The sequence below is a fragment of the Tachysurus vachellii genome, chromosome 16, assembly GCF_030014155.1.
Source record: "Tachysurus vachellii isolate PV-2020 chromosome 16, HZAU_Pvac_v1, whole genome shotgun sequence".
NCBI classification, from domain to species: Eukaryota; Metazoa; Chordata; class Actinopteri; order Siluriformes; family Bagridae; genus Tachysurus; species Tachysurus vachellii.
Window position 1 is genome coordinate 18483183 of NC_083475.1, and position 12500 is coordinate 18495682.

At 43.9% G+C, this 12500-nt stretch overlaps 1 protein-coding gene across 2 annotated transcripts in view; it reads right to left on the bottom strand.

Annotated features, from left to right (window-relative positions):
* Nucleotides 1-12500, bottom strand: part of wnk1b (WNK lysine deficient protein kinase 1b) — a 101740-nt gene that overhangs the window by 44723 nt on the left and 44517 nt on the right. For both annotated transcript variants that reach the window (XM_060890124.1, XM_060890125.1), the window contains exons 3-5: nt 12423-12500; nt 2136-2356; nt 815-972 (exon numbers count right to left, since the gene is read on the bottom strand). The exon at nt 12423-12500 is cut by the window's right edge and continues 95 nt beyond it. In XM_060890124.1, coding sequence (XP_060746107.1) covers nt 815-972; nt 2136-2356; nt 12423-12500 — 457 coding nt within the window. The remainder of the gene's footprint in view (nt 1-814; nt 973-2135; nt 2357-12422) is intronic.

Here is a 12500-nt window from a genome sequence, read left to right on the forward strand (position 1 = left end):
GTGACAGTCTGTAGCTTTAATTTTACATCCAAATTCTTTAGCTAACTGCGTCTATTCCTTCCGCTCAGTGAATCTTATCTAGCTGTTGGTAAATAACGGAACTACAAAATGCTTCAGGTCCAGGTCCACCAAGCTGCCACTGCTGGGCCCCTGAGCAAGGCCCTTAACCCTCAGTTGCTCAGTTGTAAGTCACTCTGGATAAGGGTGTCTGCTAAATGCAGTAAATGTAAATGTAATGTAATGCTTCATATTTTCTGCTCATGTCATCAGAATGAATCACGTTCATCAGGTTGGCTCCCTGTGAGCGAGTGCATGTGTGGGTGTTTGGTTGATGCTGCGGTATCGGAAATAGAACGAAGACACGAAAAGCACGAAGACAGCGTCTCGTCGCGAGACGTCTCCCGACGAACTGATCTAATCTGAACGTGGTTTATAAAATTGGTTTATTTTTGTACGTATTCAAACCTTCCACAGTCGATCTATTCAAATATGACTCTACCGTGCTGTTAGCGGTTTCTTAGCAAACTTACTAAAACTCCGGACACGTCGTGAGTCGTGGAAATGGATCCCTCGTAAGACCACTGATAAGAAACATACTCAAGTGCATAGCGCTCATCAGAGGTAAGCGAGTACTCTGGGGCTGGTGTGGAACGTTTCAGCGCTTGAGACGCCCCCTAGTGGACAGAGCGCTTAACCCTTTGCAGGTATGTATGTCGGTAAGCATATAAGACATACCGCTTGCGTGAGAGGGTATAACCATGACAGGTAAGAAGAGCCGTGTTTAAAGTGAGGTAAAGTCATCAGAGATACTCACACTGGTGACCCTGCGGTAGATTTGCGCCGGGTTCTGACACTCGGAGTACGGGTACTCAGAGGTAGCCATCTCCAACATGCACATCCCGAAGGCGTACACGTCCACCGATTCGTCATACTTCTCCTCATACATCTCAGGTGCCATGAACTCAGGGGTACCTTAAATCAAAAGAACCATTCAGAGCTCTGCAACTGGCACTTTTACTCACCCAGCAGGGCTGAGCTATGGAGAGAAGTCACAACGCTCCCAGTTCCTGCTCTGCATCTCCCTGAGAGGAAGGAGAGAGGGGGCAGAAGGGAGAAAAACATATAAAAAAAAAAAAGAAAAAAAAAAAGGGGGAGAAGGGTCAGTCTTAGTTATTACGCAGGGAAAGAACTCAGGGTTTTTTTTTTTTTCCTGTGAGAGACCTTTGTTATTTAGCGCAGAGACGCTGGTACACGGACTACTCAAGTTATTAAAAAGCTTCTGAGCTCATATTTGTGCCTAAGTTAGGATCAGGGAGACCTTGCTGCGAATATCCATTTTTCACACATTCATGTGAATATTATGAATAAGGGATGTTACAAAAATCTATAAACACTCACATTCGGTTATGAGGAAAAACGACGCTAAATAATTTGTTCTGCGAACCAGGTATGTTTGACAAAAGGACAAAGGACAGGTCTCGCACATGAAAAAACAGATTTTTTTTTTTTTTTTTTTTTTTAAATTGTGGGCATGTAAACTTACCCGTGCCCCATTAGAGCATACTTACTGAACTGCAGCACATTAAATAATCCACACAGCACAGTGACGTAAGTCCTACAATTTTGAAGCAAAACACATACTGAAGAGAGGACAAAAATAAAAGAGAGAGAGAAAAAAAAAAAGAAAAGAAAACCAAAACAGAAATGAAGTGCAGGTAGGTTTAAAGAAAGAAAAAGAAAATCACAGCATCTTAACCTAGTGAAAGGGAAGGAAACAAAAGATCTTCAACATCGTTAGAACAGTCCACAGTTCTTCGAAGCAGAACGTCGCTGTTGATTAGCCATGAGAGAAGACCCACGTGGCTGAAAGAGCCATCATTAGGCTACTTTACAAGCCAATTATCTGTTTGCTGCGCTTGTTATTGTTTTCAGCTGGAAAGCAGAACTAAACGTCGCTTTCCCGCTATTCAAAGAAATCGACTAAAGCCGCCGTAATTTCCTCTCGGCCGCCAGGAAAACTGTGGTACTGAGGCGAAACTGGACGAGCTGCAAAGAAACCCGCTGCGAACATTCGAACATCGTTCGGCCGTACGAGGCAAAGTGAGAAGTGAGGAACAGTAAAGTCTACTCCGTACCTATGACGCTCTTAGCAAAAGACGAGCGCTTTAGAGTAGCCAGGCCCAAGTCGCCGATCTTTACAGAGCCTGTAGGACCCGTGATGAAGATGTTGTCACACTTCAGGTCCCGGTGGATGATAGGAGGCGTCCTGGTGTGGAGGAAATGAAGGCCCTTGAGTATCTGACGACACCAACTCCTCAGGACCTTGATCTTCATCACCTTAAAGCGCTTCAGGTACCTGCACGCATCACAAGAACGCGTTACATTTTAAAACTACGACTGGAGATTTATTGCATATTAATAAGTGACGTGACATACGGCTAAGTACGGTGACCCATACTCAGAATTCGTTCTCTGCATTTAACTCATCCAAAGTGCACACACACAGCAGTGAACACACACACACCGTGAACACACACCCGGAGCAGCGGGCAGCCATTTATGCTGCGGCGCCCGGGGAGCAGTTGGGGGGGTTCGGTGCCTTGCTCAAGGGCACCTCAGTCGTGGCCGGCATGGGACTCGAACCCACAACCTAAAGGGGATATTTCTATTTTTGGTAACTGTACATGGAGCTACAGAGTGCAAAGGATGAAATAACCTTCTTTATCCACCATTTAAAATCACGGACAATTATTTCAATAGCGTTCTGCGACTGAATTTTGCTTTTCAGTGTGTAACGTTTTCTTTATGCTAATAATGAACACCAAAAGAGAGCAGAAAAAGTGTACAGAACTCTAATCACGAAGAAGAGGGTGCAATTTGTACTGTAAAATGTTAGTTAATTACTCTCTCACTCACACATTCATCTTCTACCGCTTATCCGAACTACCTCGGGTCACGGGGAACCTGTTCCTATCTCAGGCATCATCGGGCATCAAGGCAGGATACACCCTGGATGGAGTGCCAACTCATCGCAGGGCACACACACACACACTCTCATTCACTCACACAATCACACACTAGGGACAATTTTCCAGAGATGCCAATCAACCTACCATGCATGTCTTTGGACCGGGGGAGGAAACCGGAGTACCCGGAGGAAGCCCCCGAGGCACGGGGAGAACATGCAAACTCCACACACACAAGGGGGAGGTGGGAATCGAACCCCCAACCCTGGAGGTGTGAGGCGAACGTGCTAACCACTAAGCCACCGTGTTCCCCCTAGTTAATTACCTATTAATTAATTGATTAATTAATGTTAATGAGCATGTCAGGTCTGGTTTATGAATATTAATGAGAATCAGGATCAGGTTATTTTGCGTATTAAGCATGCGAGGAATCTGACATTAGACAGTAGGAGAGTAGACGATTACACCGATAATTATAACGTAGTAAATAAGACGAGGGACAGAGAGCCGTAACGAGGACGTCTGTATGAAAAGTGGAAATCTAATGAGGTTTGTTTCTTGTTTACGGTGTAATGGATGTTTAGACTATGACACAGTGACGGGTCGCTTCTTTATCTTTGTGGCTAGAGCGCGTAGCTAATACGTTTAAACGCTAGGCTAATAAGGTCTACAACTCTGAGAGGGAAGCAGGTGGAAGAAGATGGAAATTCATTTTTCCCAGTTAACTGGACAAATCCCAAGCTCAAGAATATACAAGTGTGATTAATGAGCAGTTGCCTATACATTAGACGGGAAACGTACTACAGAATATACCTAAATGCTTGTTTTTCAATTCTGTACACAGATTTTTCTCTAGTTTTATTCCCTTAGATAATCGGCTTCGCAGCGGCTGATGATGAAGGGGTTAAAATAAGCTCTGATGGGTTTATAGTGTGCTTGTTAAATAGCCTGTAAAACCCATTTCAAAAGCCCAGAGCTAATTAGTGTATCCACACGGGATAAGAGAGAGAGAGAGAGAGAGAGAGAGACAGTGATATTATTTAACGTGGCAGGGTGGAGTCGAGCTGCAGTGTGTAGATGTAATTAAACTTTTATTTATTTATTTTTATCAGCCCCAGATTACAGTTCAGCTCAGAGGATTTAAATGAGTACTGAAGGGGAACAGATGGTACCAAACTGAAAGCTTTTACATATTGTGGGGTTTTGTACTGCGTATTTGTTTAGAGGACAGAAACATTTCCCTGCTCTCAGATGTGGATGGAGATGGAGATGGAGATGGGGTTGCTATCTGTGTCTCCTCCACCTGTACTTTCATCAGATTATCCAGGTCTTAATCAAATCTGTCGCACCAGCACCGTGGTTTAGCCCCGTAATTCTCGTTATGACAGCCTGCTCAATGGAAGCAACAGAGTCAACATTAAAAACAGACACACACACACAAACACACACACACACACACACACACACACACACACACCTTATTACCCTAATCAGGATCATCCACTAATGTAATTATTATGCTAGTTTATACCAAACTCTAACCACAGGTTTAACCAAAATAACCAGCAACTTTATTGTTTATTAATTAAAAAAGGGTCAACACTCAGATCATTTTGGGGTATTTGGTCTTAAAAACACACACAAATTTGATAGATCTGAAATGTATGATAATGATTGTTATGTGACACCAAAGAGAATGGAAATGCATTTCTTCTTTCTCAGTCACTCTAAACCCTTAAGCCCTAACCCTTAAACCCTAACCCTTAAACCCTAACCCTTAAGCCCTAACCCTTAAACCCTAACCCTTAAGCCCTAACCCTTAAGCCCTAACCCTTAAACCCTAACCCTTAAGCCCTAACCCTTAAGCCCTAACCCTTAAACCCTAACCCTTAAGCCCTAACCCTTAAGCCCTAACCCTTAAACCCTAACCCCTAACACACTTACACTAACCCTTAAGCCCTAACCCTTAAGCCCTAACCCTTAAGCCCTAACCCTTAAACCCTAACCCTTAAACCCTAGGGTTAGGGTTAGGGTTAGGTGGTTAGGGGGTTAGGGGGAGGTATACCCATTCACCCACAGCTTAACATCAACAGTAAGAACGCAGTATACTGCATCACATGCTTACAATGTAATAAAAAGTATATCGGTGAAACAAAAAACACAATTATAGAAAGACTTAAACAACATATATACACCATTACAAAACACAAATATAATAGGGAAATCATAAAACACTTTACACAACACGGCACGCATAACATAAGAATTACAGGTTTGGAGGCTAACTTGGTCTGGTCTGACCAACAAAGGAAAGGGAAAGAGCGCCAGTGGATCCGAAGACTCAATACGTGGGTTCCCCTGGGTCTCAATGAGCCGGGGAAGTTGGCCATTTCTCCAGCCGACTAGAAGTAAGGGCTGTCCCCCCTAGGGGGACCTGGGGCCCCCTAACCAGGTGAAACACCACATCACTACACAATAGCCTGGGACGTTTTTTGCAACTGAAGTCAGGACTGGCCATCCCTATCAAAATTTTAAAATTATTTTTCACATCGGATTGAGGTGGAGTGATTAAATAATTTGAAAGCACTTTTTCTAATACAAGCACTTAAAAAATGGACAGCACTTATGACTATAGGCATGACCAGTCTTGACTTCCTTGCGAAGGGCGCCTCTTTCCACAAGCACTTACATCACAACCATTGTACACCCTTATAGCTTCCTAATCCCAACCCCACCCCTGGCCCCAATCCCCAACATAACCTGAATCCAACCTTAACCTAACCCCATCCCCTATCCCTAACCTTAACCTAACCCCATCCCCAATCCCACTCCTAACCTTAACCGGAATCCCAACCCCATCCCTAACCTTAACCTAATCCCATCCCCAATCCCAATCCCAACCATAACCGGAATCCCAACCCCATCCCTAACCTTAACCTAACCCCATCCCCTATCCCAATCCTAACCAGAACCGAAACCCCAACCCCATCCCTAACCTTAACCTAACCCCATCCCCTATCCCAATCCTAACCAGGACCGAAACCCCAACCCCATCCCTAACCTTAACCTAACCCCATCCCCGATCCTAATCCTAACCTGAATCCCAACCACATTTCTAACCTTAACCTAACCCCACCCCCCATCCTAATCCTAACCGGAATCCCAACCCCAGCCCTAAACCTTAACCTAACCCTATCCCCAATCCTAATTATAACCACAACCGGAATCCTAATCCTATCCCAATTATAATCAGAATCCCAACCCCATCCCTAAACCTAACCCTTGATTCCATCCCAATCTTATCCCAACCCTAGCCTTCACCTTCTTCCACTCTGCCCCTGAACTTAGGAAATATCAATTCAACATCCACCTGGGGAGGGGACTACGGGGCCCTTACGGGACATCACGGCCCAGAAAAGGGAGGGGGGGAGCTCCTAGGGAGAGCCCGTTGCATTTTAAACTCAAACAAGAGGTTTTTTGAAACCAAAATTCATAAACCTAACCCTTAAACCCTAACCCCCTAACACACTTACACTAACCCTTAAGCCCTAACCCTTAAGCCCTAACCCTTAAACCCTAACCCCCTAACACACTTACACTAACCCTTAAGCCCTAACCCTTAAGCCCTAACCCTTAAGCCCTAACCCCCTAACGGACTTACACTAACCCTTAAGCCCTAACCCTTAAACCCTAACCCCCAACGCACTTACACTAACCCTTAAACCCTAACCCTTCAGCCCTAAACCCCTAACGCACTTACACTAACCCTTAAGCCCTAACCCTTAAGCCCTACCCCAATTACCCTAACCTCTAACCTGCTGACCCTAACCCTTAAGCCCTAACCCAATTACCCTAACCGCCAACCTACTGACCCTAACCCTTAAGCCCTAACCCAATTACCCTAACCTCCAACCTACTGACCCTAACCCTTAAGCCCTACCCCAATTACCCTAACCTCCAACCTACTGATCCTAACTCTTAAGCCCTAACCCAATTACCCTAACCTCCAACCTACTGATCCTAACCCTTAAGCCCTAACCCAATTACCCTAACCTCCAACCTACTGACCCTAACCCTTAAGCCCTACCCCAATTACCCTAACCTCCAACCTACTGATCCTAACTCTTAAGCCCTACCCCAATTACCCTAACCTCCAACCTACTGATCCTAACCCTTAAGTCCTAACCCAATTACCCTAACCTCCAACCGACTGACCCTAACCCTTAAGCCCTAAGCACTAACCCATTTACCCTAACCATGTCCCTTAAGCCCTAAGCACTAACCCATTTACCCTAACCATGTCCCTTAAGCCCTAAGCACTAACCCATTTACCCTAACCATGTCCCTTAAGCCCTAAGCACTAACCCATTTACCCTAACCATGTCCCTTAAGCCCTAAGCACTAACCCATTTACCCTAACCATGTCCCTTAAGCCCTAAGCACTAACCCATTTACCCTAACCATGTCCCTTAAGCCCTAAGCACTAACCCATTTACCCTAACCATGTCCCTTAAGCCCTAAGCACTAACCCATTTACCCTAACCATGTCCCTTAAGCCCTAAGCACTAACCCATTTACCCTAACCATGTCCCTTAAGCCCTAAGCACTAACCCATTTACCCTAACCATGTCCCTTATGCCCTAAGCACTAACCCATTTACCCTAACCATGTCCCTTAAGCCCTAAGCACTAACCCATTTACCCTAACCATGTCCCTTATGCCCTAACCCCAACCATAACTCAAAATGTTGTTCAAAATTTAGTTCAAAATATTCTGAGTAACATGTTGAATCAAATCGTGACTGTTATGACTTTAAATGATTCATTATTTGTGATGGACAGTTATTTAATGGCTGCAGATGTAAGTATTTGTTTTTATTAAAGAACAAGGCGCAAATAGGCCAAATGCAATGATTAATGATCACCTGCGCGCTGGCTCAACCGGTTCCTCATGAGAAGAATCAGATAAGATGCTGGTAGTTTACACAGCTTGTTTACATGAAGCTAAAGTATCAGCGTGTCAGGAATGTGTCCAGAAGCTAAAGCTGAAGTCTGAACCAAACATCACGTTACATCTTCGGGTGGTTTCAGGTTCGCTCACAGAGGAATTATGTAAATACGGCCAACTTCACGGAAGATCCTCGAAGGAAATAACCTGGATTTTTATTAGAAATTATGTCCTGGCTCTGTTCCAAATGAGGGCAGGGACATGTCAAAGAATCTGATCGTTAAAAAAAAATAAATAAAAACCCCTCGCTGGATAATAACAAGCTGGTTACATTTTTTATGGATGGTATCCAACTAGTAAAGCTTTATAGCAGATAAAAAGGGCGAGGTTGTTTTCCGAGGCAGATTTTGATTGACATTTGAGGCAAACAGCCAAATTTGAGAAAGAAGTAAAAAAAAGACCCGGGGCGAAACGAAAGAAGACTTGCGTTATAAATGTCACGTCGTTCATCGTATACAGCGCGATCCAAAGAGCTGCGTTCGTGTTTGTAATGCATATGAAAAAGAAGAAAACTCCGAACACGAGTTAAAGCGTCTTTCCTGGACAATGGCGCGGTTTAGAAGAGCTAACAATTCAGAAGACTTTTGTTTGCCGCTGGCAGTGAGCATACTGTAAAGCTCTTAAAAGGGAATTTTACCAGCCCCTTTAGGAGGCCCAGAGTAATAAACCCTTTACAATTTCACACAGAAAGTGAGCAAATGAGTTACAACAGCCAGACAAAAGCTGCAGATTTATAGAGGGTGGACAGGGGTGTGTGTGTGTGTGTGTGTGTCCTGCTGTCCGGATGTGACACCACCGCAGTTTTTTTTTACCCCTTTAACTCATTCCTCTTGTACAAAGTCTTTAACACGATTCATTAAAATAACTACTAAAGTGCTGCTGGTATAAGAAGCATTCCAGGAGGTCGTGTGTGCGATACAGACTCAGCGATATTGTTAGCAGTTAAATATAAGGTGCTTTATATAAGCGCGAATCCGAAAAAGTACGGTAAAAGAAATTTAAAACCAGCTTTCGATCCTGAGATTTAATTACAGAGTTTAAAAGTGTCGCAGTAAAAGTTCAGGCTTTCACGTTTGTCATAAAAAAAAAAAAAAACACCCGAGTGACGGATTTAAATTTTGTTTATAACCTGCATTAGCATCTGCTCATTAGCATCTGCTCATTAGCATCTGCGCATCAGTAACATTCATTCATTCATTCATCTTCTACCGCTTATCCGAACTACCTCGGGTCACGGGGAGCCTGTGCCTATCTCAGGCGTCATCGGGCATCAAGGCAGGATACACCCTGGACGGAGTGCCAACCCATCACAGGGCACACACACACACTCTCATTCACTCACGCAATCACACACTACGGACAATTATCCAGAGATGCCAATCAACCTACCATGCATGTCTTTGGACTGGGGAGGAAACCGGAGTACCCGGAGGAAACCCCCGAGGCACGGGGAGAACATGCAAACTCCACACACACAAGGCGGAGGTGGGAATCGAACCACGACCCTGGAGGTGTGAGGCGAACGTGCTAACCACTAAGCCACCGTGTCCCCCCCCATCAATAACATGTCTACATTCATCTGATGAAGAACCTGATCATCGCTGTTACACAATCAGCTCCTGTTCTGTTTCTTCTTCATTCACGGTGCTTCATTCACGGTGCTCCGACCCGTTAACCTATTCCTGATAACTGACGTTAAAATTGGGGTGGGGGGGTGGGGTCGTGACGGAAGCAGAGGTGGTCTTAATAACCTCAGCTATAGAGCCTCCTCCTGGGGAACAGAGATATACATCTCTCAAACAGGTCCTGGGATTTAACCATGATCTTTATCTTGTATCTGAAAAGGCAGAAAGTGACCAGACACCCAAATCACCTTGACTCGTTCCTCTTGATTCAGAGAAGAAGAGGTTTTCCTGGTGAGGCTTTTCTTGATCGAGCTTCTCACCTTATCAATGAATGCAAACACATCAACACTAGGAAGGAAGCCACGTTCTCCTGCTTCCATGGAGACTGATACCGGTGTTGGGTTTTGCACAAATAAATGCTCTAATGCCAGCATCTGGTTTCAGGTTTTACTATATAGTCCATGGCTCTATGTCTGCTGTGTTGTGCTGATAAACAAAATATCAAGAGGAAGAGCTACAGCATCTTCCTACAATACAAGCAACCTGAAAAAACATCTTAAACACGAAGCTCTGAAATGCCTACACACAATTGGAGATGAAAACATCTTATTTATTTATTTATTTATTTATTTACGTCCGTACGGAAAGTGCTTTTATCTCTCTTCTCCTCCAAGGTATGGAATATAAACAGCTTTAAAATCAAGTCATCAAAGTTATCATCAAGAATGAGAGTGCACTTTTCATGGTTGTCCCTGGGTGATTAATACTAAGTAGGTTACTCTTTTCAGGATTAGTATTGGTGTGAATGAGTACAGAGAAACACTCTGCTTGTAAAAGATAGTATTACTGCCTCTATCTATCTAACAGGGTGTCTGAGAAGAGAAGGGAATGTGTTGAGAAATATGGTGAACATGCTGAGAATAATAAACACAAAATGCGGTATATTTAAAGGTGATGTCTCCGTTGTTTGAGAAACGCTTCAGAAAACCGAGTCGGGCCGACAAACTAAACAAACAAAACGAACGTGTAGCCAATGAGCAGAAAGGGGCGTGTCTTGTCAATATGGGCGGAGAGAGTGTTCAGTGCGCATGTGTGACGTTAGCAGAAAGCGGTTTTAACATTGACATGGAGGATAAAAACAAAGAAAGAAAGAGAAGAAAGACTTACGATAAGGTAAGAAGTAGGACGTGTTAATATAGGATCAGCTTTCCAGCGCTGGAGAGAACTGAAGGAGCAGGAAGTTGGTCACATATTCACAGATTGGAGTTTCCTGAGTCAATAACTCCTGAGCTAAACACTGTTACTACACAAATAACACCTCTTTTCTATCGTAGTAATGTAGAGACGCAGCTACAACCGTGTTTTGTGTAGTAACAGTGTTTAGCTCAGGAGTTATTGACTCGGGGAAACTCCAATCTGTGAATATGTGACCAACTTTACTTAAGACGCCGAGGCGCTTTTTTCCTTCTCGATAGGTGAGTAACGTTGGTTTTGCTTTGTTACACAGAACTAATATATGTCTTTGTCCTTTACATGATTATACTTGTGTCATTTTTACTTGTTTGTTTATCTGCAATCGTATTGTTCTTCACTTCAGCTATGATAAAGACACGTTTCTTTCCATTAGTCGCCTGGGTTACGTATGTATGTGTGGGCGGAGCTATCGATACAGGGGTGGGACCCGTTTGGGTTAGGGGCGTGTTTGTTTTGGTGACTTCAAATGTCAACATTGGCTTTCAAACAACGGAGACCCCACCTTTAATATTAACCTCACTGGTTTATGCATTTTCAGACACTCCATATAGGAGTCACATGATGATGTATAAATGTTACTTTATTAAAAAAAAAAAAAAAACAGCGAATGCATACAATTGACATCGCGCGTGTGTGTGTGTGTGTGTGTGTGTGTGTGTGTGTGTGTGTATGTGTGTGTGTATGTGTGTGTGTGTGTGTGTGTGTGTGTGTGTGTGTGTGTGTGTGTGTGTGTACGCCACATGAGGGAGCTGCTCAGCCTGAAGTGTGGACTGCAGTTATGTCTCTTGTTCTCTCTAGACAGAAAAGCTGCGTCTCTTTCGCTCACCCCTTGCAGGAATGTGTGGAATCCGTAACAGCAGCAGCTGGCGAGAGGAAAGCGGCCCACACCACTGCACCTCTCGTACGGAGGTGGCACACCGCCCTCCTCCTGTAATCAAACCCCCCCCTCCTCTCTCCACACAAATCCACTCTATTGTGATTCAGTCTTATTAAGCACACAACAACCGACTCTTTCTGCTCTTCTGCTTCATAGAACCCTAACAGACACACAGCACGGCCCGTGAGTGACGTTATGGTGAAAAGAAGCTTCCCTGCAGGGATGAACAATGTTCCTGACACATCATGGATAAACAGGCACACAAAAAAAAAAAACTTATACAAGCGTCCTTAACAAACTGTAAGGAGGACAACGTGTCAGGAGAACATCAACAACCTGTCAATGAAGTGACCTCTTTTAATTGAAAGAAAGAGTAAAGAATACGTCACTTTTTGCAGTTCAAAGTAGAGAATGAGCTGCGAAGGCTTTTAAGTAAATAATAAAACACTTGGCGCTTTTACTGATTATGCTGTTTATGGAAAATAATAAATGACAGGATGGTGAGATTCGGCCTGAGGGGAACCGCGGTAACAGCTCTAACTTTGAATTTATATAAGATTATATTCCAATAACATCCCGAAGCGTTTTATTCCTGTGAAACGACAGCTTTTGGCCAGCGGATCCAAATTTTTATTTATTAGACACACACAGATGTATTCTGTGCCTTTTATAATAGATCTTTTCACCACTCACGTTTTCAGCGTGCCTGACGTCATGAGTTCCGTCACCAGTACGATACACTTGCGGCCTTTGGAAGGAGACTCCCACGAA